At 38.1% G+C, this 22,461-nt stretch overlaps 1 protein-coding gene across 2 annotated transcripts in view; it reads left to right on the plus strand.

The window, feature by feature from the left end:
- atg5 (ATG5 autophagy related 5 homolog (S. cerevisiae)) overlaps window positions 1-20,462 on the plus strand; it is a 53,867-nt gene extending 33,405 nt beyond the window's left edge. For both annotated transcript variants that reach the window (XM_085423670.1, XM_085423669.1), the window contains exon 8: window positions 19,702-20,462. In XM_085423670.1, the coding sequence (XP_085279796.1) occupies window positions 19,702-19,838 (137 nt within the window). In that variant the 3' untranslated portion in view covers window positions 19,839-20,462. The remainder of the gene's footprint in view (window positions 1-19,701) is intronic.
- The last annotated feature ends 1,999 nt before the right edge of the window (window positions 20,463-22,461 follow it).

A 22,461-nucleotide genomic window follows, 5' to 3' on the forward strand; every position in this document is an offset into this window, starting at 1 on the left:
TCCACATTTTTTACCTTTCCATTATCTTGCATTTGTATACTTTAGGGCGGCTTAATTCTCGTATTTTCCATATTCGTACAGTCGAGATATGGGTCCCAACCCTCACCCCCCACCCCCCTACCCGTGTGTAACCGTGACAAAAAAAAACAAAACGTAAGCAATGCATCCCCTTCCGTGTATCCCAAAAAAAAAAAAATTCGAGGGGATGCTATAACAAAAACTAAGCTTACCAAAATATTCTATCTCAAAACTTCCTTTGTCCATAGCTCCTGGGCAAATGATGATTTTTTATATCAAAGTAAGTACGTGTCATTGGGCCAGATGCAGAGCTCTGGTTTATCTACCTTATGCCGTCCTTATTGAGATCCAAATTTTTCTTGTGCGTAGCGAAGTGCTTCGTTGGGATCTATAAAGACCAGTTCCGTACCATTATGTGTCACCCTAAGTTTAGCCGGGTATAGAAGTCCATATTTAACTCCGGGTTGGTCTCGAAGCAGGTTTCTTGCTGGAGTAAACGCTGCACGTCGTTTTACCACCGCCTGGGGTAGGTCGCGGAAAATCTGAACGCGGATATCTCCGAGCTTCAGATTTTTCCTGGTGGAGATTCTTCGAAGTATTTCTTCCATAGTATGGCAATAGTGTATCCTCACAATCAAGTGTCGTGGCGGGGCCTCTTCTTCTGGGGTCACTCGTAGGGCTCTGTGTGCACGGTCCACCAGTGGGGTTTCGTCCAGGTCTAGTAGGTCTCGTAGTAGCCTTGCCGCAAAGTCTCTAGGACGTTGACCTTTTTCTCTACCTTCAGGTACTCCGGCTATCCTTATATTTTTCCTCTTTGAACGCCCTTCCAGATCAGTGCATTTTTCGGACAGTTGTTCCACTTTATTAGAAAGTTGTTTGACTTTTTCTTCTAGTTTCACCACGGAGTTAGAAGTGATTGTCGCTGATTCTGATAGATCTTTCAGCTGTGCATTGTAATTTTCCATTACCGTTTTTAGAGCTGTGATGGCTTCATTATTTTCAGCCCTTAGCGTTGCGATTTCCCCACGTAGGGTGTCGCAAACGTCTATTTTCATTTGAGTTATCTTATTATCCAAGGAAGTAATCGCAGAGAGTACTTGTTTGTTACCTTGTGTATATTCCTCGAGTGCGGAGTTAACTGGCGTGCCAGCTTTGGCGCCGTCATTTTCAGTTGAGGCCACATCAAATTCGGTCGTTTCTGTCGCCACTAGCTTCGGATTTAGTTTTTTTGGAGGCATTTGGAGAAGAATGCACTCTTCACAATCCCTATGTTGCTTTGTGGGAAGAAGATGTATTACTTTGATATTTGTCGAAATTTCGTAAAATCAGGTGCAGGAGCTGTGGCACACGCGTCTTCACCCTCTCATGATCTAACCGGAAGTCCTCGTTCCAAGGACCTTATTTCTAAACGACGGGCTACCTCTGACATGAACATGGTTTGGTTCTGAAAAGTGGGACATGGACAGAAAAGAGCCGTCAGGTGCTCAAAATAAACCTTAGACTCAAATGTTAGAACAGGCTCTTTCCAGCAGCATGCCGTGTAATAAATACTCACAAAGAAAATGGTGGCTGTTACAACTTACGTCTAAAAATGCAGTTTCATGTAGGGCTGTGCGATATGACCAAAATCTCATATCCTGATATAAGACATCTATCGTCCCAATAACGATATAAATCACAAAAATTTAACATTTTCTGTAAATTCAGTGAATCTCGGGCAGCTCGACTTGTGTGAAGTGTTTCCAGTTGGGCGTCATGTAGCTGGAGTCGAGTGTTTTAACTGATGCATGAAACTATACACTTTTAGACATAAGTTGTAACGGCCGCCGTTTTCTTTGTGAGTATTTATTACACGGCATGCTGCGGGGAAAAGCCTGTTCTAACGTTTGAGTCTAAGGTTTATTTTTTAGCACCTGACGGCTCTTTTTTTCCTTCTCATCAGTAAATACTCTGCATACTCTTTCACGTGATTCAGTTTATTTTGAAAAGTCTCAACAGGATCTTGAGCTTTATTGTGAAAGGTTTATGTGGAAAATAAACAAGCGGACATGCGATGGTTTTACCGTCGTTGTTGCTAACGACAACGCATAAAAACAGGCGCTTGTCCGCCTGTAGTGTGGTTATATTAAATATAAGAGAAAGAGAGAACTTTAACAAATTAATATAGCCACTGCAGTGACCATCAAAACCATGAAAAAATATTGCCGTAAACAGTTTATTTTGCGACACCACGAAACAAAAGATAGTTTTAAATGAAACGATGAAAAACGACATTTTTATATTGTCATCCGATATACATCGTTATATCGAACAGCCCTAGTTTCATGCATCGGTCAAAACACTCGACTCCAGGTAGACGACGCCCAGCTGCAAACACTTCACTCAAGTTGAGTTGCCTGAGATTCACAGAATTTACAGAAAATGTAAAATTTTTTACATTAAATACACAATAGCACTAAAAAGCTTGATTATTATCATATTTTAAATCTCCTAAAGTATGTAATTAGTTTTATTTCGGCACCAAGCCACTGCAAGATTTGCTTGTATCAAAGTAACCCAAGATGTTAGATTTTTTTCCAATTCTATACAACAAATAACACAGCACACAAAACACATCTTTTTCAGCTAGTACACTCAAAAATAATTCAAATAAAACAATAGAGTAGTGCTTTTTAGTATATGTCGACAAAAATGGTGCGAAGGGTTTAGGGTGTGATGCCGGCTTCTTCACTGTTTTGGTTTACCCTCACCCCTCTATAGCCTCAAAGCCCAGTTGAACAAAGCCTTTAACATCCATTGTACATTACCCACTTATCAGTAAATGGGAAAACTCAAAGCACAAGATATTTACTTTAAGAGTTGGTTAAGCCCAAAAGCAGACTTAAAAGTAAGTAAATATTGGAGATAGAGAGGTAGCGCCCTACCTGCTACAGAGCATAGCCATTAACTTTACGTTCCAGAGCCAAAAATATGGTGTTGGGGCCTTAGCAGCAATATGGTAAAATATATTGTTTGGAGCATCCAGCATGGACAGGAATTGAAATCACTATATCAGAGGAACAGCATAAGTGGAGCAGTTTGGAGACAAAGTAAGAGAGGCAGGGCTGAGACCGTTTGAACTTGTATAGAGGATGGAAGAATGTATAAAGTAAAGGATGCTGAATATGGAGCTGCCAGGCATTAGGAATAGAAAAATGCCACAGAGAAGATTTGTTGATGCAGAGAACCAGTGAAGGAGAACATGTTAGTTGGTGGAGCATGCTAGGGACAGGCTGCTATGGGTACAGATGATCTGCTGCAACAACCCCTAAAGTCAGCGGCCAGAATCATGAGTTGTATGAGTTCTTAGAGTTTTAAGATTGGATAGTTTTGTAGTGTAGCTGTAGGGTAGCGCACTGCGTTTCTGTGGCAGATTATGAATTGTAACAGAGAATGACAAAAGTGGATGGTGTGCACTTGTCATTTGTTGTCTAACAGAGTCTCTGGATTACCAAGAAATTCTCCTGACCTAGTATTAATAACTAAAGCTTTAAGTGAAAAAGTAATTCAGAAATCATAATCTGTCCTTGTACAGTGCGTGTCTTTTGTGTTGTCATAGTTTCACAGCCTTTAGAGGCTTGAAACTCGGCAAGTACAATGTCTTTGGTTTCAGTGAAATCCAGCCAAGACGCGGCATCTCTGTACTGCACCGTAACAGCTGTCATAGTTTCCGTCACAGTTTAAGAAAGTTGTTAGAAGTTCATTTTATATGCATTGTAGTCATTGCCATATTTTAAGGTTTGCTTTTTTGACTGTTTGAAGAATGGAAGTAGTGGCAGATAAATCTTCTTCCTTGTTCTGCTTTGCTTTTTGTTTTTCTGTCTGTATAGTTTTCCTGATCTAAGGCTCATTTTTCCTCTTTGATCATCTATCTCTATCTCAGGTGTAGTCTTCATCTTCCCTGTCTGCTTTCGATGTCTTTCATGTCTTTGACGTTAAATCTGCTTTTCTTTGCTCTCCTCCCTCCCAGAGGGGTCCGCCAGCCTGCCTTCTTGATCAAGGTGAAAGTGGCCTTTTGTCTCTTGTCGTTTGTTTGGTTTCCACGTCTTCCTTGGCTGCTAGATGAGTTGGGTGATAGCCAGGGATTATGGCGGCATGTTTGGATTAGTGAGACCGGGACTTGTGTTCAGCGACTGGGTGGGGTGGTGATGTTTGGGGGGAGGGGGTTTGCTGGTACTATTCTTGAAGAGTTCAGAGAACCTTTCTCTTTTTATGCCGGCACTCGAACAAAAAGAAAATCTGGGGTGCTCTACATCTGTGTGATCTTTCAAACGTCAAATAACAAGGGTTTTTCAAACAAACTCCTCCTCTGTTATGTCTGAGAGAGGATTGGTGCTGACCCTGCTAGGATCCAGAAACCAGTTGTAGCAAACAAATGGAGGTGGCTTGAATTAAGACATACAAAGAGGGGATTCCCAAATCATTCTCTGTGGTGGCCGAAAAGCCTGATTTGCCGTTAGGCTTTCGTTCCCTCCACACTGCGGGAAACAAACCCAAAGCAACATTTTCCTGTAAGCAGCGGTCAACACTGACGTGTGCTGAAGCTGTCTCATCTATTTAGGTTTTTTTTTTTTCTTTTTTTGCTACCAGGTGTGTTACTGAGCAAGCTTTTGTTAGGAATTTAGCTTAGATTTGCCACAGAAATCACAGCCTGAAGGGTGACGCTGCCCACACATGACATGTGTTTGACAGACAGTTCTTGTAAGCGAAGTTGCAGGTTTTTATCGGAGGCGAGCACAATCATGAAAAACCCTTGCATTGATTATTGTCCATGAATAATCGTAGGAAAACCCCTACCTCATCATAGCCCCCACAGCCCCACCCTGACCAACCCCCCTCTTATTTGAGTGACAAATCCACACAGCGATCTCTCAGCGCACCCTCTTTCCTCCTCCCACGTTCACCCATTTCAGTAACATATTTGGTACAGCCCACTCACTATTGGCAGGCTTCCCCATACGGTTCGGCTTGGTTCGGAGGCTCGAGGGGAAGTGTAGGTTTCAGTGGCTGTTTTGATACAGCAGATATAGTGGGTTATGGTTCATGTGCGGGGGCGTCTGAGATGTGCACCAGACAGGGGAATTCAGAATGGCTTGAAAGCCTGCTTGATGACTCTTTCTATTGTTGATTAAAATGTGGTCAGCTGAGATCTTCTGCTTTCTAATTCTATCCGTACAGCTTTACTGTAAAAGACTGCGATGCATGTGAATGTTTTGATAAAAATTTCTATTGCCTTGTACACCTTAAGCAAATGGAAACATGAATGCACTGCTTGTGCTGGTAGGATCGGTGATGTTAAAATTTTGTCATGTACAAGGTTTTTCCACATCCTTAAAGAGTCTTAAATATGCATTTATGAATAAGAGGAGCTAACAAAATACTGTATTATTATAAATGTTTATTACATTTTCAGAGTAAATTTTCAGCACACAATGCTGCTATTTGCACCCCCTGTATAGATATATATCATTCATTTTGCATTGAGACCATGTTTTTGTTTGCCTAATTCTTTCAGACTGTTTTTGTCTAGTCTTCACAAGGTGTTAAAAAGACATAGCTCAGATGAAAAACACATGAACAAAATATTGCATCTTGTCATTATTTATTTAATTAAAAAAATCAAGACAAAATGCACAAGCACTTTGTGAAAGAAAATAGGCACATACCATGATTCAGTTACTTGTAAAACCACTTTTAGCAGTAATAACTTGATGTAAGCCTCATTATATATTATATAGTAATATAGCCTAAAAATTACAGCACTATATTTAAACGAAATTGATAATAGTATTTCTGACAATATGGACGTTTTGGACGTGATGTCACGGGCACCATATTGGATGTGATAAGTGGTAGCGATCATATCCTGTCACTCAGAAAGTTTACATAGAAATTATGACTACTTCTTTTTTTCTGCCTCACAATCTCCCTATATTCTGCATCAAGAAAGAGGGTTTTTTAATCACTTTTCTGTTTCAGTCTCACTCATGAACTGAAGTTTGGGTTCTAACATAAGAAATCCTATATGAACATATTTAATTAAATTTTGATATTATCACAATAAGTTATCGTCAGCAGATAAGTCATGCGACCCTCCCATCTTTGGACAGCTGACTGTTGATGGCTAATCAACAACATAACTCTACAAGGTAACATCATGTCAGCTAGCATTAGATTCTAGTGTCTTAAAAGTTTTAACTACTTTCCCTTTGATCAGCATTTTGATTACGTCACATCATTAGATAGTTTATTTGTTAAGTGCAAGTCTGCTCATGATAGAGCCACGTCAAAAATAAAAAGTTCCTGTGTTAATCGTGAATAGGGGTGAACTATTCACGGATAACACGGGTAAACTAACAGCAGCACTTACTGACAGAAAATTATGGCTATCTTTAACAAGTTACTGTTGTAACAAGTATTATTGTTGTTAATCACAAATGAGCTATGTTGACAGTTTTAAAGGATAATGCACAGATGTATCAATATCAAAATGGAATAAAAATCAGGTAAATACCCAAGCAGTGACCGGGGTCCACTTGACCCAGTAACTACATTCCAGGCAGAGTCCAGTGGCTGGGGTTTGTTGCCCATCTTCACACAAAATACTGATAAGCATTCACGTTTTTGTGGGCCTTTACATCTTGTTCAATAAAATGTAAGGGGTTGTTGATAATATAATGATATAAATCGTGTGACATTAAGACTGGGAGAATGTCAGGGCTACGCTTCACAGCATGGGTAAACGCACTCAGAGGGTGAAAGTTAACATCCATCTTCACCCCTCCCACATAACGAGGAAGATGCTAGTCAATAATGTGTTTTACTTTCTCTGAAATAACATATACACTTGTTTTTTTACTCATGGTTGCCATAGTTTATCTTATCTACATAATGTTTAGTAGGTTTCTCACTATGTTTCAAGAGTATTACACATCCTAAATAGCCGACCTCTATGTCGGGGGGTGGACAGTGAACATTGTAAAATGAATGGCAATTTCCACCCATCCTTTCCAGTTTTACTGTCAATGATGACGCAATTCAAAGTGTGAATTTTTTACCACAAGCTGCCACCAGCAGCAGCAGCAGCAGCATTATGGTGCAATAGACACTGCAACTTCAAGTGTAAAAGTATAAAATAACACTTTAGTTTTACCAGCCTGTGTAGGATTTTCATATAATTAAAAACACAAAACAACAACAATAACTCTTGCACACTGACTCATGTACTGGTCCTGCTGCCCTTCAAATGTATTAGCAGTAAATGATGCAAGAGTTGCACTGTTTTTTCTTTTAGCAAACCTGCCATGCATTCAGGTGTGAATGAGTAATTTGCCACATAATAAAATTGAAACTGGAATGTTGTAACTTGAATTGAGCTCTTTAATCAGCTGCTTTTCTACCGTGTAATTTCGTGATTAATTTCCAGCTACAGTTTGTTCTTACTGTCATATGAAGTGATAATTTATGAGCTCTCCAGTAATGGTCTGTTGAGTCATTTGCTTACATTTGGGCTGCACATCACCAGCTTCTAGCGTCTCTTCTATGGAATTATTAACATAAATATGATACCATACTCCTCCCACATAATCTGGTTGTACTTGATGTTGAGTCTTTGCCATCTGTTGAAACAAATTTGTTGTTTACACCTGTAGTGGCAACACTTTCTTTGCATATCTTTCAGAGTATTGTGCTTTGTCAGAGGTTCAAGAAGCTCACTTCTAATTAACAATCATCACAGGCTGACACATCGCTTTCATTCTCAAACATGTCTGGTTTTGTCTTGTTGTTTGTGCAAAAGCAAAAGTAGATACACAGAATCATTATATCACTGATAACTTTACTTAAATTGTTAACACTTTTACATCACGTGAAAATGAATACTTTTATTATTGTGGACAATATGATCGGGTTATATGCACTGCTCTCTTGAGGTCCTGCATCAGCATTTTAATTAAAATAGATTTTACGATAAATTTTTTTTTAGCTTGAATAAAATGATATCGATGTATTGAATCCTGAATCGATTTTTAAACAAAATGTATTTTCCCAGAAACGCCAGAATCTCAGGTTAAAGCTCACAAAACTATTTCAACAACCACCAAACAGCTAAAACAGCAAATGAGAGCAGGTAAAAGACGTAAACACAAAACACGGATCGTTTACGTACACAGACACGCCATTGGGGCTGAAAGCCAACATCTCACAGATTCTGATGCTGGAGGTTTTGTCACTCTCTGACCCAAATTCAGTGAACCAGCTAAAACTACACTTCACATTTGATAAACATTGTCATTAATTCCCTCTTACTTTTGCTGTTTTGCTTCCACCATAATAAAATCACACTTCCACCATTATGCTGCTGTTTTTGTTTTGTTTTTTTAATGACCTCCCACAAGAAAGGCTTTATGCTGTTCAGTATCGAAGATATGTAAACCTTTACAAATTATCCCAAATTGCAAAATGCTTAGCTTTATAACTTTGCCCTGCTTCACTTCAGCAGCATCAGTTAATGTTCATATGTCGATTCATGTTTTCTTCCATTTTTGATCTACTGCAGAATATTTTTAACACAGTTATCTGCTATAAAAAGCCAGACCAGGAAAATCTCCTTCATGCTTTTCTGTGTTTTATCCTCAGATACTTTGACACAAAGGCATCTGCCGTGATGCTCACACCTCTAAAGTCTCACAAGTGTCAGCTTTGTATTTATACATTGATATAAAAATATGCATATGTACTGATAAATTATCAGAATTATAATATTTCTGACTGTCTGAGTCAAAATTGCTCAAGCAACCCAGCTGAGGTCTGGAGTTCAGGCTATTACAACATATTATTTCTTCGTTTTTTTGGTTGTTATGTATATTTATTGGTATGCTTTGGATTATTTTTCTGTTGCATGATTTTTGGCAAGTTTTAGTTGTAGACAGCCCCGCAGTTGACCCAAGAATCCTTTGGTATACAGAAGAGTCCATGGTTTACTCAATGGTTTACACTGCAAGGTGCGCAGGTCCTGTGGGGCATTCCCCTGGCAATGCTGCCAAATAAGCCACACTTGTTCATTCCTTTTCATGATTTGACTGTCATGAATTACAGGATTTAACATGTTAACTGAGGCCTCTAAAGTCTGAAATGTAGCTCTGTCTTGTTTTTGGGTGGGGTTTTTTTTTTTTTTTTTTTTTTTTTTTTTTTGCAAAGTTCTCTTTCATCTTTGTCACTTTATAGCTAGATTTTTGCTAAATAACCAAGGTCAGAAAATCCTAGAAAGTCAATTTGGTTTCTCTATAAACGGTGTTATCAGTAAGAGAAATGTTTCATCACTCATTCAAGTGACTTAGTGTCAGCTGACTGCAGCTTTCCCCAGCCTCATAAATAGCATCGTTGCACAACATTTAAAACTAGCACCATTGCTTAACAGAGAATTCTCATGGTCATTGAACAGTGATCATGAGAATCTGCATATTTATGATCATGAAACTGAGCTCATGGCTCATTGTTAGGTAACGGCACTAGTTTCAGTTGATGTGCAACTGTACCGTGTATAACTTTGGGGAAACCTGCTGTCAGCTGAGACTGAGGAAGTCACTTAGAAGTGTGATATAGCGTTCCTCTCACTGAAAATGCTGCATCCAGATGAACAAAACCAGCTTTGTGGGACTTTTTCACTATAGGGTAACAAACTTCAAATTGTGTGATCTGTTATAACCCCACTGATGGACAGCAACAATTGCTTCTCTAAGACCATGTCTTTTCATTGTGTTAATACACATCTGAATGCTGCAGACCAGCAACACTGCCACCATAAGTAAAAGTAGCCACTTCAGGTCACTGAAGTATGAGTATGAGTGATACGTTTAACAAAAATGTAAACTCGGTAGGGACGGGTTTCGTTTGCAAAACCACGGCACTAAACTCCTTGAGATAGGGTTACAGTAACTTATTCTAAATGGATATTTCTCAGTCTATTTTTAAATATACAATCACATTTAATTTGATTTGTCAAAGAAGTTATAAACTATGGATAATGGGATATCATTTAGGACTGATATTTTCATTGCAGTAATCACAATACAGTGATGTTAATAAACTCAACCACCTTATTGCAGATTTTAAACAGATAATGTTTAATGTGATTGCAAGTTTGTGCTTGTTTTATATTTAAAGTGGTAATCAAAATGTCCTAAAACTTTTGTAGTGTTGCCGACCAGTTTATGTAATGCTACGGTTGCATTAATTCAAAAGTCAAGTCAGTTTTACATGTATGGGCTAAAATTAAGTTTGTATTTTCTGTACATTAAACAAATAAAAGCTCAGTCCACAAAACATAATGTGGATGGAGTGTTTTTGTTTCTGACTCAAATGTGTCTCTAGCACAGTGTTTTCAGAAGCTCAGTGTGTGGTAAAGATGATTAATTTCTATCAAGACACTTATGATTAAGATATATTATTTCGCATTTTTTCTAATCACAGTTCTTGTGCTGCTGCAGGTTAACGGTTAACATATGAAAACCATAGCTTTTATCAAAGGTCAGTGGTTTTGTAGAAAAAAGATATTGAAACTCTAGCATTCAGGGTCATTATCTAAAATACTGCCTACTTTATTTCTATTATGTACAGGGGCTTCATATACCCATATGACTGAGCAGAAGTTAAAAGCTGTTAGAATGATAGTTTAAAGAAATAATTTGCTAAATCAAAAGTTCACAGTAAGATCCAATAAAATGTTTTAAGCAATATTTTTCTACATATAGTGGAACCCCGTCTTACGAATACCCCATTTAACGAAAAATTCAAGTTACGAAGGCACTTAATGGCAATATTTCTGCCCGCGTTACTGCAAAATGCCCGCGTAATGAAAGCCGCTGGCTCTGATTAGCTGAGCCCAGAATGCCTACAATGCCCACAATGCCTTACGAATCATGTGACAACCCCCTTGGCTTTCGTACATGCGCTTCACTGTTCCACTTGAATGACGTATTGTTGTTGCAGTTAGCAATTAGCCTTTAGCCTATTGTTCACTCAAAAGGCGCAATCGGTGCTTCGACTTACGAAATTAATTCGTTCCCGAGGGTCTTTCGGAAGTCGAAGATTTTCGTAAGTCAGGGTTCCACTGTATTGTAAATTTTATATACAATCTGTGGTGCTAAACCCAAATCATATAGGTACAATGTTGAATACCTAAAAAGAAAATGGATAGCATCTTTACAAAACCTAATGAAAATCAGTTTCACCAATTTATCTTGGCCATGTCAACGGACATGTTAATATTTCAGCCTTGCAGCCTTCATCAGAACATTAGGTCATTTTATTTGCGTACACCTTTGTTTTTAATTACTATCCTATTTTCAGAATATACATGAATCTTTGAATCTTCCAGACTGTGAAAATGTCATGACATAAATGAAATGAATAACAAATTATTAACGGTGTATTAAAATGTGTCAAGACAGTAACATTACATGATGACTTTTCTTCAAACATGTAATCAGAGGCCACTTTATTAGGTACACCTCGCTAGTACAGGTTTGGACACCCTTTTGTCTTTATAACTGCCCTAGTTTTTTTCATAATATTAACATCCCACATTTACTGCAGATTTTTTGGCTACACATCTAAGATGTGAATCTCCCGTTCCACCACATCCTAAAGATACTCCATTGGACTGAAATCTGGTGACTGTGGAAGCCATTTTAATAATCATGTTCAAGAAACCCGTTTGACATTATTTGACCTTTGTGACATCGTGTTTCATCTTGCTGGAAGCAGCCATCAGATCATGGGTACATGAGCAACAATGTTGAGGCAAAGCTGTGGTGTTCACCTTATGTCACCCCCAAAGGATTTGTGTCTTCGTTTTCAAGGATTCAATAGGTGAACTTGTTAAGCAAATGTAGTAGTAGTACCATTGTATGCAATGAGCACTGCCCAAAGCAGACGGGCCTCTGACCTCTGACACCAACAAGGCATTTTGACACAGGTATACCTAATAAAGTGTCCATGAGCGTGCACTATACTGAACCTTCTTTAAATAGTCACACAGCGATCTTTGTGTGGTGACTGTCAAGGCATTTTTCAGTTATTGTATTTATATGTACTGTAACTTAGACGAAATTCCTGCATGCATACTTCAGTACATCAGTAAGATTTCCGTAATACTCACAGAAAGTGTTTCCATGTGGAGAGTTGGACTCGCCAGCTTTCATTCAGTAGCTAGGTAGTCATTTTTATCCACCAGTTAGTCATTAGTAATTCATTCTGTCAGCCAGAAAGTCTGACCAGCTGCCAGTCATGCAGTCAGCCGCTGTTTGCTGTGAGGAGACTGCAGCATTGCGGTCTTTCTAAATAGTCTTTGGCCGCGCTTGGTTGACAAAACATGTTCTCTTGGCCAGCAGTTGGGTACTACTCAACCACAGGGTGTGTGTGTGTGTATGTCAGCAAACAAATTACTCTTTTTTTCTTTTTTTTTCTTTTTTTTTTCTTTTCATATAGATTAGACTGTTTATTTGCTGTGTAAACGAGTTATTATTAATGAACTGATTTGGATTTGGAGTGAGCCAACTGAGCACTTACTATTAAACCATAAGCTCTGTTTGGTCTTTTTAGCAGGTGTGGTCATGATTTCTGGACATGGAAAATCTTCCACTAAGCAACTTCCACTACAGAGATTTAAAGATATTTACAATCATCACTGATTACGTTTCTTGGATTTTTTTTGTCCTTTGGACAAAACATTTTTCCAAACATATTTTTCCAAAAATACTGAAATAATGGATTGTTATCTTCTTGTCTGTAAAAAGTACTTATGAAAATCAGAAGCTGGAATTGCACACTACAGCATAGTAATGTAGTTTAATTATACAATTTAAAATGCTGATGACAGGGGAAAAAAAGCAGGTGATTTATTACTTAGCAGTAGAGCTGCTGGATATTGATGACTAGATCTGCGTGTTAATTCTTGTCAGCTGGCTTCAAAAAGATCTTTTCCCGGTGTTAATGGTCAGAGCTGTCACACGAATGATTCACAGAACTGTATTAGTCAAATCGGGAAAACATCACTTTTAAATCTCTATTCCTGTACGATATTCCTCAGCATTGTTTTTTTTTTTTCTGTACGTGACACATCTTCTGACGGTTATACCTGTACTTCTGGTTGCTTGAGGGGGAATCAAACTCTCCATCTTGAATATAACCACCTTTTTTCTTGGCATTAAAAAACAGGTTAGTGTTCTTGTTTGTGTCACTGCCAGAATGCTTGCTCATGGGTCATTTAACCTCAGTTTGAAGGGATTTCTTTCTAACAAGACATTGTGGACAACCCATTCTTACCCTTTTTAATGGTCTTTACCTCACAAATAAACTCATTTCACCTTTTGCTTCACTCAGCAGTTCATGACAAGTAACTTGGTCTTGCTCTCATGAGAGAGAGCGTAAGAGTTGCTGGTTTTACCACGACTTCATTTTCCTAGCTTGTGTGTCTTACTGTGGTGTTTCAAAATGTTAAGCAGGAACCAAACTAACCTGCTAAAATGCCACAGCCTCACAGTGGTAACCAGCAACTCCATTTTCTGCGAGGTAAATGGAGTTGCATGTTTCTACAAATCAACAAACTATGCAAAACTTATGTAAAACTATGTATGCATCCATATTGGAACACATGCATTTTTAACATCAAGTTAAATTCCAATTTCAATATTCAAATGTTATTTACCACTATACCTGTGTTGTGCTCCTTTGTGCTGCAAGGGAACTTTGAGAGCAACCTTGAGATTGAGAGGGTGTGTGGGGGCGGGGTGTGAGTCAGACAGGGTAGTACGAGAAGAGGCATACAGACGCTGGCACGGCTCTCAGAAAAAAATATGATAATATATTATCAAGCTGTAATAATATAAACTGTAAAAATGTGTCAGCCCATCTTAGAAACTCATTTTCTACCCCGCTCTAGTTCAGAGTTCACATTGTGTGTCTTTCATAACACCTCCGTTTTATATGCTTTCCTGGTAAATACCCATGTTTTTTTCAGTGGTTTACTACTAGCGCCTCACAGCGAGAAGCCTCTGGGTTTGAAACTCCTGGTCGGCTGGTGCCTTTCTGTTTGGAGTTCACATGTTTTCCGTGTGCCTGCGTGGGTTTCCTCAGTACTCCGACTTCCTCTCCAAATCTAAAGAAATGCATGATTAACTAGTTTTTCTACACTGGTTATAAATGTGTAAAAAGTGCATACTGGTTGGAAAAAAGATGATTGTGGCATTTAATTTGGATTTTAAAGAGCTCTTTATTAATTATGGTCCATTCCATAATCCTTATGGCATCATCTGAGTCACTAAATGCTTTCTTATGGCTCTGTCATACTAGATTACAAATAGGATGGCAACCTCCTGGTTAGTAGTTTAAAAAAAAAAAAAAAAAATCAGTGGTTGTCCGGTGATTGCATTGAATTTTTTTTGCTTTTGGCAACTGATTGTAATTAATTATGGTGATCAGCCGGTCACCCAGAGGTTGCTCATGCTGCCACGGCCATATACCGATCACAAGGAGATTACACGGGTTGGCTGGTGAGAGTTGTGAGGATAAGTAGTACTTCATGCACATAATAAAATGAACTTGATGAGCAAGAATGTTAGGGACAAAAGGTAATTTTACTTGCTTTGACAATGTCCTGGTGGTTAAAGGCTATTTTAGCACTCTACAAAGTTCAATTCCTTTGACAGTCTTTTGCTGTATTTTGATGACCTTAAGTCATCTTAGAAAGTTAAGGATTAAGTAGGTTACATATGCGCTATCTCTATTTCTCTATTTCCTTCTCATATAACACGAATATGATATGTTTCTGTGGTTCAAAGGAAAAAAGCTTGTTTTAATTAACTGTGTCAATTGTTTTTGGCTTAACATGTGTCAGCTGTTCCAGTGGTGCAGATGTTCGATGTGTTTTTTGCAGACAAAGTCATCAACCCAGGCTGACCTTACTGGCAATTCAGTTTGCCTTTTCCTGCTTTTTTTCTCATGTGTTTCCCAAATACTGTATGAATTTGTGTGGGTTTTAGCGTGACACTGCACACATTCGTCTGACTAATTTGGGTGCAGGTGGTTAAAGTGATGATCTAAAGTAATATTTATGTGTTTGAGTAGTGTATGGATGTATGAGAGTTTTTGGGGGGTGTGGCCCATTGCAAATTTCCCCGATTTCTCATAGTGATACTGTGATAATACGCCTCCTCCGCCCCCATCTGCCTTTCTGTTGCCAGGCAAGGGGTAAAGGTTAGTGATGGTTAAGAAATACCACCCAGAAATGTGTTGTGTGTGTGTGTGTAGGCGTGTGTGTGTGTGTGTCTGTGAGTGCGTGTAAAGCAGAGAGAGAGAGCGCGATTAAATGAGTGAACCAGGGAAAGTGTGTTTTCACTCTTGCTGTCACTTAAGCAGCATCTCACCTTTTACTTTCTGTGCTTTTGAACTAAATTGCACTTTTTCTCATGAATTTTTTTTTTGGGACATTATTGCCAAATAGTTAGTTAATCATTGCTCCCCACCCCCCTAACACGGTGTCACAATTATGTACTTTGTTTCACTGTTCACAGTACAAATGAATGCAGATTCAGAATGATCAATTTCAGCCTCTGGCGATTTTCACAGGTTCATTGTTTTTTTGGTTTATATTTTAACACATTAAAGATTTGCTGCTCATAGATGACACTATGGAGAGGATTGTGCATTGTAGGACCATAATACGACCTTACTAAAAGGATTTTGTGTAAAGTTTAAACCAAAAGCTGCCCTTTCTTAGTTGCACGCTGTACATTCACTATTTCTTTTTTTCCTTCTTTTTTTTCTTTTTTGCGTAACATTTTTCTCCTTTTCAAATTCCTTGTAACACATTTCAGTTCAGCTGTTTTTTCCTCAACAGCTCATCTGTAAGTAATGGACCTCCACCCAAAGATGATTTTCTTCAGAGTATGGACTCTTCAAATGCCGTCATCAAAGAAGAAATAACATTTAAAAAAGAAAAGAACAAAAACTTTTGTTTTTTTTATCCTCTTTCTTTTTCAGATTGTGGCTAAGTGGTTTGAGCACAGTTAACCAGAAGTGTAAACAACACATCCTTTTAATTTCGCACTTCTTGAATCTTCAAACATATTTTATTATGTTTAAAATGCATTAATAATGCTATTGTGAGATAATTTATTTAATTTATTTAATTAATTAATTAATTTCATTAATTAATTTAATTCCACCAACAGCTGTACTGGAAATGAATGGTGAAAAATCATAAATAAATTAAAAATTCAACAAAATAGTTATCACTGTTTAGAACTTGTTTTTTCCTCTCACATCTACATGGTTTGTACTTTTCTCAAATGCATTTCTAGGTGCTCAGAGGTTTAAAAGAAAAAACACTTAAAAAAAGAAGAAGTTTTATTTCTGTAAAATAAAGTCCTGTTTAGATGCTTACACATGCACAAACTGTATTCACCAGACTTCCTGCATGCACATAGCATCAGTTAAAATAAGCATGCAGAGGCCAAGCCATTCCTCTTTTTTTTTTTTTTTTTAATCATCAGCTGGGGTAATCTTATGAACCGTTACTCTAAAATAGCACTTTAGCTATAATGATTAAACAATTCTGGTTTGTTTTGAAGACTAGTACCAATACTGGATTACATAAAAGCAGTTAAAGAGCTTTTAAATTTAAATTCCAGCTGCCACCAGTAGAGGCAGCTCACAGGTCTGGCCTAAATGTGCACAGCCTCCATCTTCAGAAGCAAACCTTTGCTGAGAACTTGCATTGCTTTTTCATTTTAACTTATTGCATGTTTCTGTTTGCCAGTAAGTCAGCAGGTGTGGGGTGGAGTTGCTTCTCAGACCGGCAGTTAACGCTCTGTCTTAACCGTCCTCCTGATATTACGTGGAACTGAATGAGGACAACAGTGTGTGTGTGTGTGTGTGTGTGTGTGTGTGTGTGTGTGTGTGTGTGTGTGTCTGTGTGTGTGTCTGTGTGAGGACAACAGTGATAGACAGGAAAAGGGCAATCACTGTCTGCCTTTCTCACGCAAAGACAAATGCAAAGTACAAATGGTAAAAAGCTCAAAAACGGTTTCTCAAAAATAAGTTCACGTTTAAAATTTCAAATCTAAACTAAAAGAATTGCAGTGTCATTTCTGCCTGTACGATGAACTGGACCAAAAAATTGTGACTGTTTTTATGTTAATTGACATATTAAACATAGTTTCTGTTTTATGGCCAATTAAAAGGTTTGTCACCTTCTGGCCTGCTCACTGCAAAAATATGTCTTGAAGCATGAATATCAGTCAGGAAGGAATTATTGGTCAGAGAAGTCAGAATATTTATGACTTTAATGAAATTAAAATATGAACAGATAACATAATTTGAGTTGCTTTATATAAACTGCCCTGCACATTACAAAAATGTAATGATTTTGTAATTTATTATATTAAAACTAGAGGTCAGTTCCTTACTCTAAGAAGAGATTATCATTAAAGCTCAGTGGTAGAAAATATGCGTGCATACTTTTTTTCTAAACATTTCTGGTCTTCAGAAATATGTCTGAGGCTTGAAATGAGTCTGAGCTGCTGTATGCATGCGTCCAAACACTACTTGGATAAGTCTGTACTTGCATAAATCTATAAAAATTCAGAAATTTTTTAACATTTTAAAATCTGTTAAAACAAATGTAATTGTGTCTTAAAAATTGTTGGAAAGAATATAAAATGTACTAATTATTAAGGCCTTAGTATTAAGTACAGCTAAAAGTAGTAATAAGGATGGTCATCTTGGCGTGGTCTCCTGTTCATTGCTCTTGTGTTACCATGATTATCTTTTCTTATTTTTGTACCATTTTTAATTTTATGACATTGAGGTAGTTTAGATGAAAGGAAAAAGCTAGTGCTTGTAATTGCTAAAGGAGTTTTATTCTTAATTTCCCATATTAAAATGAAATAATTTTCCAAATTCACACCTCATTTCTTCAGACTTGACAGAGCTCCTTCAGAGGACATCATGCCACTGCTGATAAAGAGATCATTGGTTAAACTAGAGGAGTTTACAGATTAAAAGTTGTCATTTAATCTTTAGAAATGTACACTCGACGAACGATCTGACCTCCGCAAGTTGAAAAGGTCGAGGAAGTTGTTTCTCATAACGTTCGTTTTTTTGTGTTTTTAGTCGTGGTCCTTTGAGGGATGGGCGTTACCAAAGGACGCTGACTCTCACTCACCACGCACTGTCAGAGTGAAAGTTTAAAATTCGAATCCTGTGACAGGTTAACAAAAACAATAAACTGCCACTTTGCTTTTTAACTGAACACACACTCACATTTCCACTCATACTTTCTCTCTTCTTTCTCTCTCTCATCCACCACACCAGTGGTATTACTGTACTATCTGATGTGGTCTCTCTCACCTCATGTTAGCATCTCTTTTCCTGCTTCTCCTGCATTACTTCCTAGTCTTTGTGCTTTTATCTTGTTTCTTTTTGACACCGTTGTCTTTTCTTTTCTCTACTCTGCTCTGACTTTCTCACGTTATTTCATTTTTTTCATCTCTCTTTCTCTCCTTTCTGCTTTTAAATTGTCACATGATGTTTTTCTTCCTTTGTTTTTTCCTCCTGTTCATTAATTTATGCAGCACTTTCCCAGTCTTTTGGGATGTCCTCTGTTTGTTTTATATCGGCACCCGTTTTGTTCAGAGTTAAACTGCAGACAGTTTATCAGGCAGCCTCTTTTACTGTAAGCCATGCTGTTGATGTGTGATGTGTGGAAACAGTGGTTTAGCATTTTCTTGCTGTTAACAAGCAAAAACATGTTGGACTGGATGCCAGCAAAACCTGTTGAGCATTATTGGGACTGCACGAATGTGCAACTTACCCACATTGTTGTGCACCGGTGCTTCCGCTTACCATCATCAACACTGGTTTTTTGCCCTGCGGCGTTCTTGATTCTATTGCTCACATAACAAGACACCTTTACACCTTTACACTTCGGTTCGTCTTAATGTTAATGACTCAGGAGTTTCTGGATCTCGGGTATATTAGTTTAATTTGCATAACAACTTCATTGACTGTGGCTTTCAGAAGGGTTCCTGTGCCATCGCAGTGGTTTCCTTTACAGAAACCTGTCATTTCTTTGTGCAGTGCATCCTCAAGGCCTAAGAATCACATCTATTTAGTATTTCTTCTGGGACCTAGTTGCTTGCATGCTGTGATCTTTCCATATTCTCTGAATCCTTTCATGATAAAAATGTGCAATCCCTTAACCTGCAATGCCACATTGGGGGGAAAAAGCTATTCTGAACTGTTTTCCTGTATAGTTTTTACAGATTGATGAACTATTTTACTCGCTTGGATGCGCTTTTCAATTTAGACCTACTGGTCCGTTGCCAGTTAACTTAATTAGTTATCACTGTTTTGTGTATTGGGTTTTTTGTTGGGTTTTTTTGGTCAAAGAATCTTTCAATATTTGTGTAATTGTGATTGAAATACTTTGCATTCTTTTGGGAGTGTAATTGTATATTACAGGAACAACGGCAGATTAAACACTGAGTTTGGAAAACCAGCACTGAGAAAAGAACATATTGTAAATTTGTACTTTTAAATAACTGATGGTATTTACTAACTGTCCCCTCTCACTCCATCTAGGTGAGCAGAAACGTTATCAGGTGGTGATCCACGGCATCGAGCCGCTGCTGGAGACGCCTCTGCAGTGGCTCAGCGAACACCTTAGCCATCCTGACAACTTCCTGCACATCTGTGTTGTTCCCACTCCGAGTGATTGAGGCCACTTCTGCTCCTGCAATGTACTGTCACTGTGATAAGACACTGGCCAGCCAGTTGACCAGCGTTTTCTTTTGGTGGAAACCTTAACGTAACAGAACTCTTTAATGAGAAGGAGGTCATAATCTTGACGATAAAGATGAGCAAAGGATGGAAAAGGGGATATTTACTAACCCTTTTCCAGCTTATCTATATATATTTATATCCTCTTAAAATTACTACTGCTCCTCCTCTTTCCCCCTCAAAAACTTGTTTAAAAAAGGAAAGAACTTTCTCCTCTCCTACAAGGAGAAGCAAGAGTTGAATGAGCAAAGGATCTTGTTCTTTTTTTCTTTTCTTTTTTATTCTTTTCCCACGTCTTCTTCTTCCACTCCTCTCTGAACAAGCAAACATCTCAATGGGAGAAGAGGAGGTGAACGAATCCTTTGTTTCACAAATCTGGCACACATCTTCCTCCTTGTCTTGTCGGTAACTTGTCTGTAGACAGGGAAATGGAGTTGTTTCTAGTTTGGGGAGCGGTGTATCAAATCCTGCTGAAGTTGCCTTATTTACTGCACATTATCATCTTTATCCTTATTGTCCTCTCATCAATGTGTGGACGTGTGCACATGAAGTCACTTTAAGCTCACATCACAACCTTTTGTTGGTTAAAAATACGGATTCATTTGACAAAGTGGGCTTGAATAAAAAGAGGATAAACTGATTTGGAGTTTTGGCAGCAGTGACTGACATAATTCACTGATCTCAGCATACCCAGGAGGTGTTTTGGGCTGACTGTTTACCATTGAATTTTGAGTTATTTGCAAAAGCAACTTAGCAATCAGAATGTCCAAAGTGTTTCTGTACTGTTGATGAATTAGCATTAAATTGTAGCTTTGATTTTAAAATTATGAAATTCCTTTTTTTGTTTGTTTGTTTGTTGGCAGAGAAAAAAAACTGCCTTTGCACAACTTAAGGTCTTTAATTTTTTAGATTTGTTGCCCAGTGGATGGTGGGAATCTGCAACGCTCAAAACCAAATGTCCATAAACTAAAAATGACATGGTGGCATGGTAAAAGCCTGTTTTTACTACTAAAAAAACAATGGAGATGTTGAATTTTCACAGAGTTAACATTCAAAAATCACGTAGCTACTAATGAGGCTAAAGCATTTACTGAGAGACTCATGGGGAAAAAAAATCCACATGTGTTTTCAATAGCAGGTGTTGATATCTTTCCATCAGTACAACACTCTTTAGCTGTTTTTACTGTCTGTTTTTGTCAGATTTGGCAAGAGCGTCTTTTCTTCACTGCCAAACTTAAATGAGCATCTGGTTTTGTTTCATTTAAAGAACTCAGCTGAGATAATGAGACGGCAGGCGTACTTAGCACTAAGTCTGCAGTCTGTTGGGGGCAGTGGTGGTTTTACATGTTCTACATATGCTTTAAATAATTTTGTTTGTTGACACAAAGAGAATTGGCAATAGTGGGCAGCATTTCTTTTACAGCATAATGGCAGTAGCTGAGGAATGCAATGACTAGATGAGTTTGTAAAATGTTGCCATGTTTCTCTCTCGTATCGGCATCTTGACTTTCTTTTGTTTGTTTTGATTGTGATTTTTACTGTTCACAGTGAAATAAATTGCCATTAAAAATCAATCTGACATTGTTAATCCATACTGATTTAAAATCAAACTGAAATCTTCTATATGTATTTAAAGGCTCTGTACGGAAGTAGGTTTCATGTGATGTCATAGCTAGAGGGACATACCCACTCAGTTTCTCCACAGCGAACCTGTAGGAATGATTTACATGGCATTGCAAAAATACTTGCTCAACCCTCATAAAACAACATTATTTTATAATATGTGATAATTTTCTTGTTCTTCACTTCATACATGTGGCGTTATTTACTCAACCAGATTGAAAATACATGCAGCTCTCCATACTTTGAAAGCTTTCGCTCTGGCAACAGTGTAAGGTGAGCATTCTCTACAAGATTCACATAGATGTTGCTGAACTGGAGCTCTGGGAGAGACGTCACCACTTACAGGAACTTGGATAAACCTGCTGGGGCAGAATTAGTCCCCAACACTTGTAGTTTCTCTTCATATCTTCGTTTTTCCTCCATGGGGAGATGATCCAAGTAGTCTTGGCTTGAGATAGGTGGTAAAAACACGAACACTTTTTCCTGCAGCACTACTGACTTTCCACTATGGCCCATTATGATAAAGTAATGTTTTGCCTGCCAGCGTGGTGAGACAGTCAAGTGACTGAAAACTATGAATACGAGTAAGGAAGTTAAAATGGCAAAAAAATACGACTTCCTATCAAACTTCTTATGTCTGTTCATGTGAAACAGTTTGAACTTTTTTTTTTTTTTTTTTTTTTTTTTTTTTTTTTTTGCAATGAGAGAGTGTAGAGCACAAAACAAGTTCCTCATGTGCAGGATATCTTTCCTTTCTCTGGCTATACTTACCAGATTACCAATCAGGCTAAGCGGTCAAGCAAAGGTTGCTGTTAGCTAAAATCTATCCGTGAGTGCAGCCATGTGAAGGAAGTAGTATTGGCAAGATAAAGTATGACCAATCAGAAATGGGTCCACTGGCAGCAGAACAACAAAGGGAGATAAAAGTATAATGTTAGA

The sequence above is a fragment of the Rhamphochromis longiceps genome, linkage group LG11 (assembly GCF_057381845.1).
Source record: "Rhamphochromis longiceps isolate RC_006_pf linkage group LG11, R_longiceps_female_GT1.1, whole genome shotgun sequence".
Classification (NCBI taxonomy): domain Eukaryota; kingdom Metazoa; phylum Chordata; class Actinopteri; order Cichliformes; family Cichlidae; genus Rhamphochromis; species Rhamphochromis longiceps.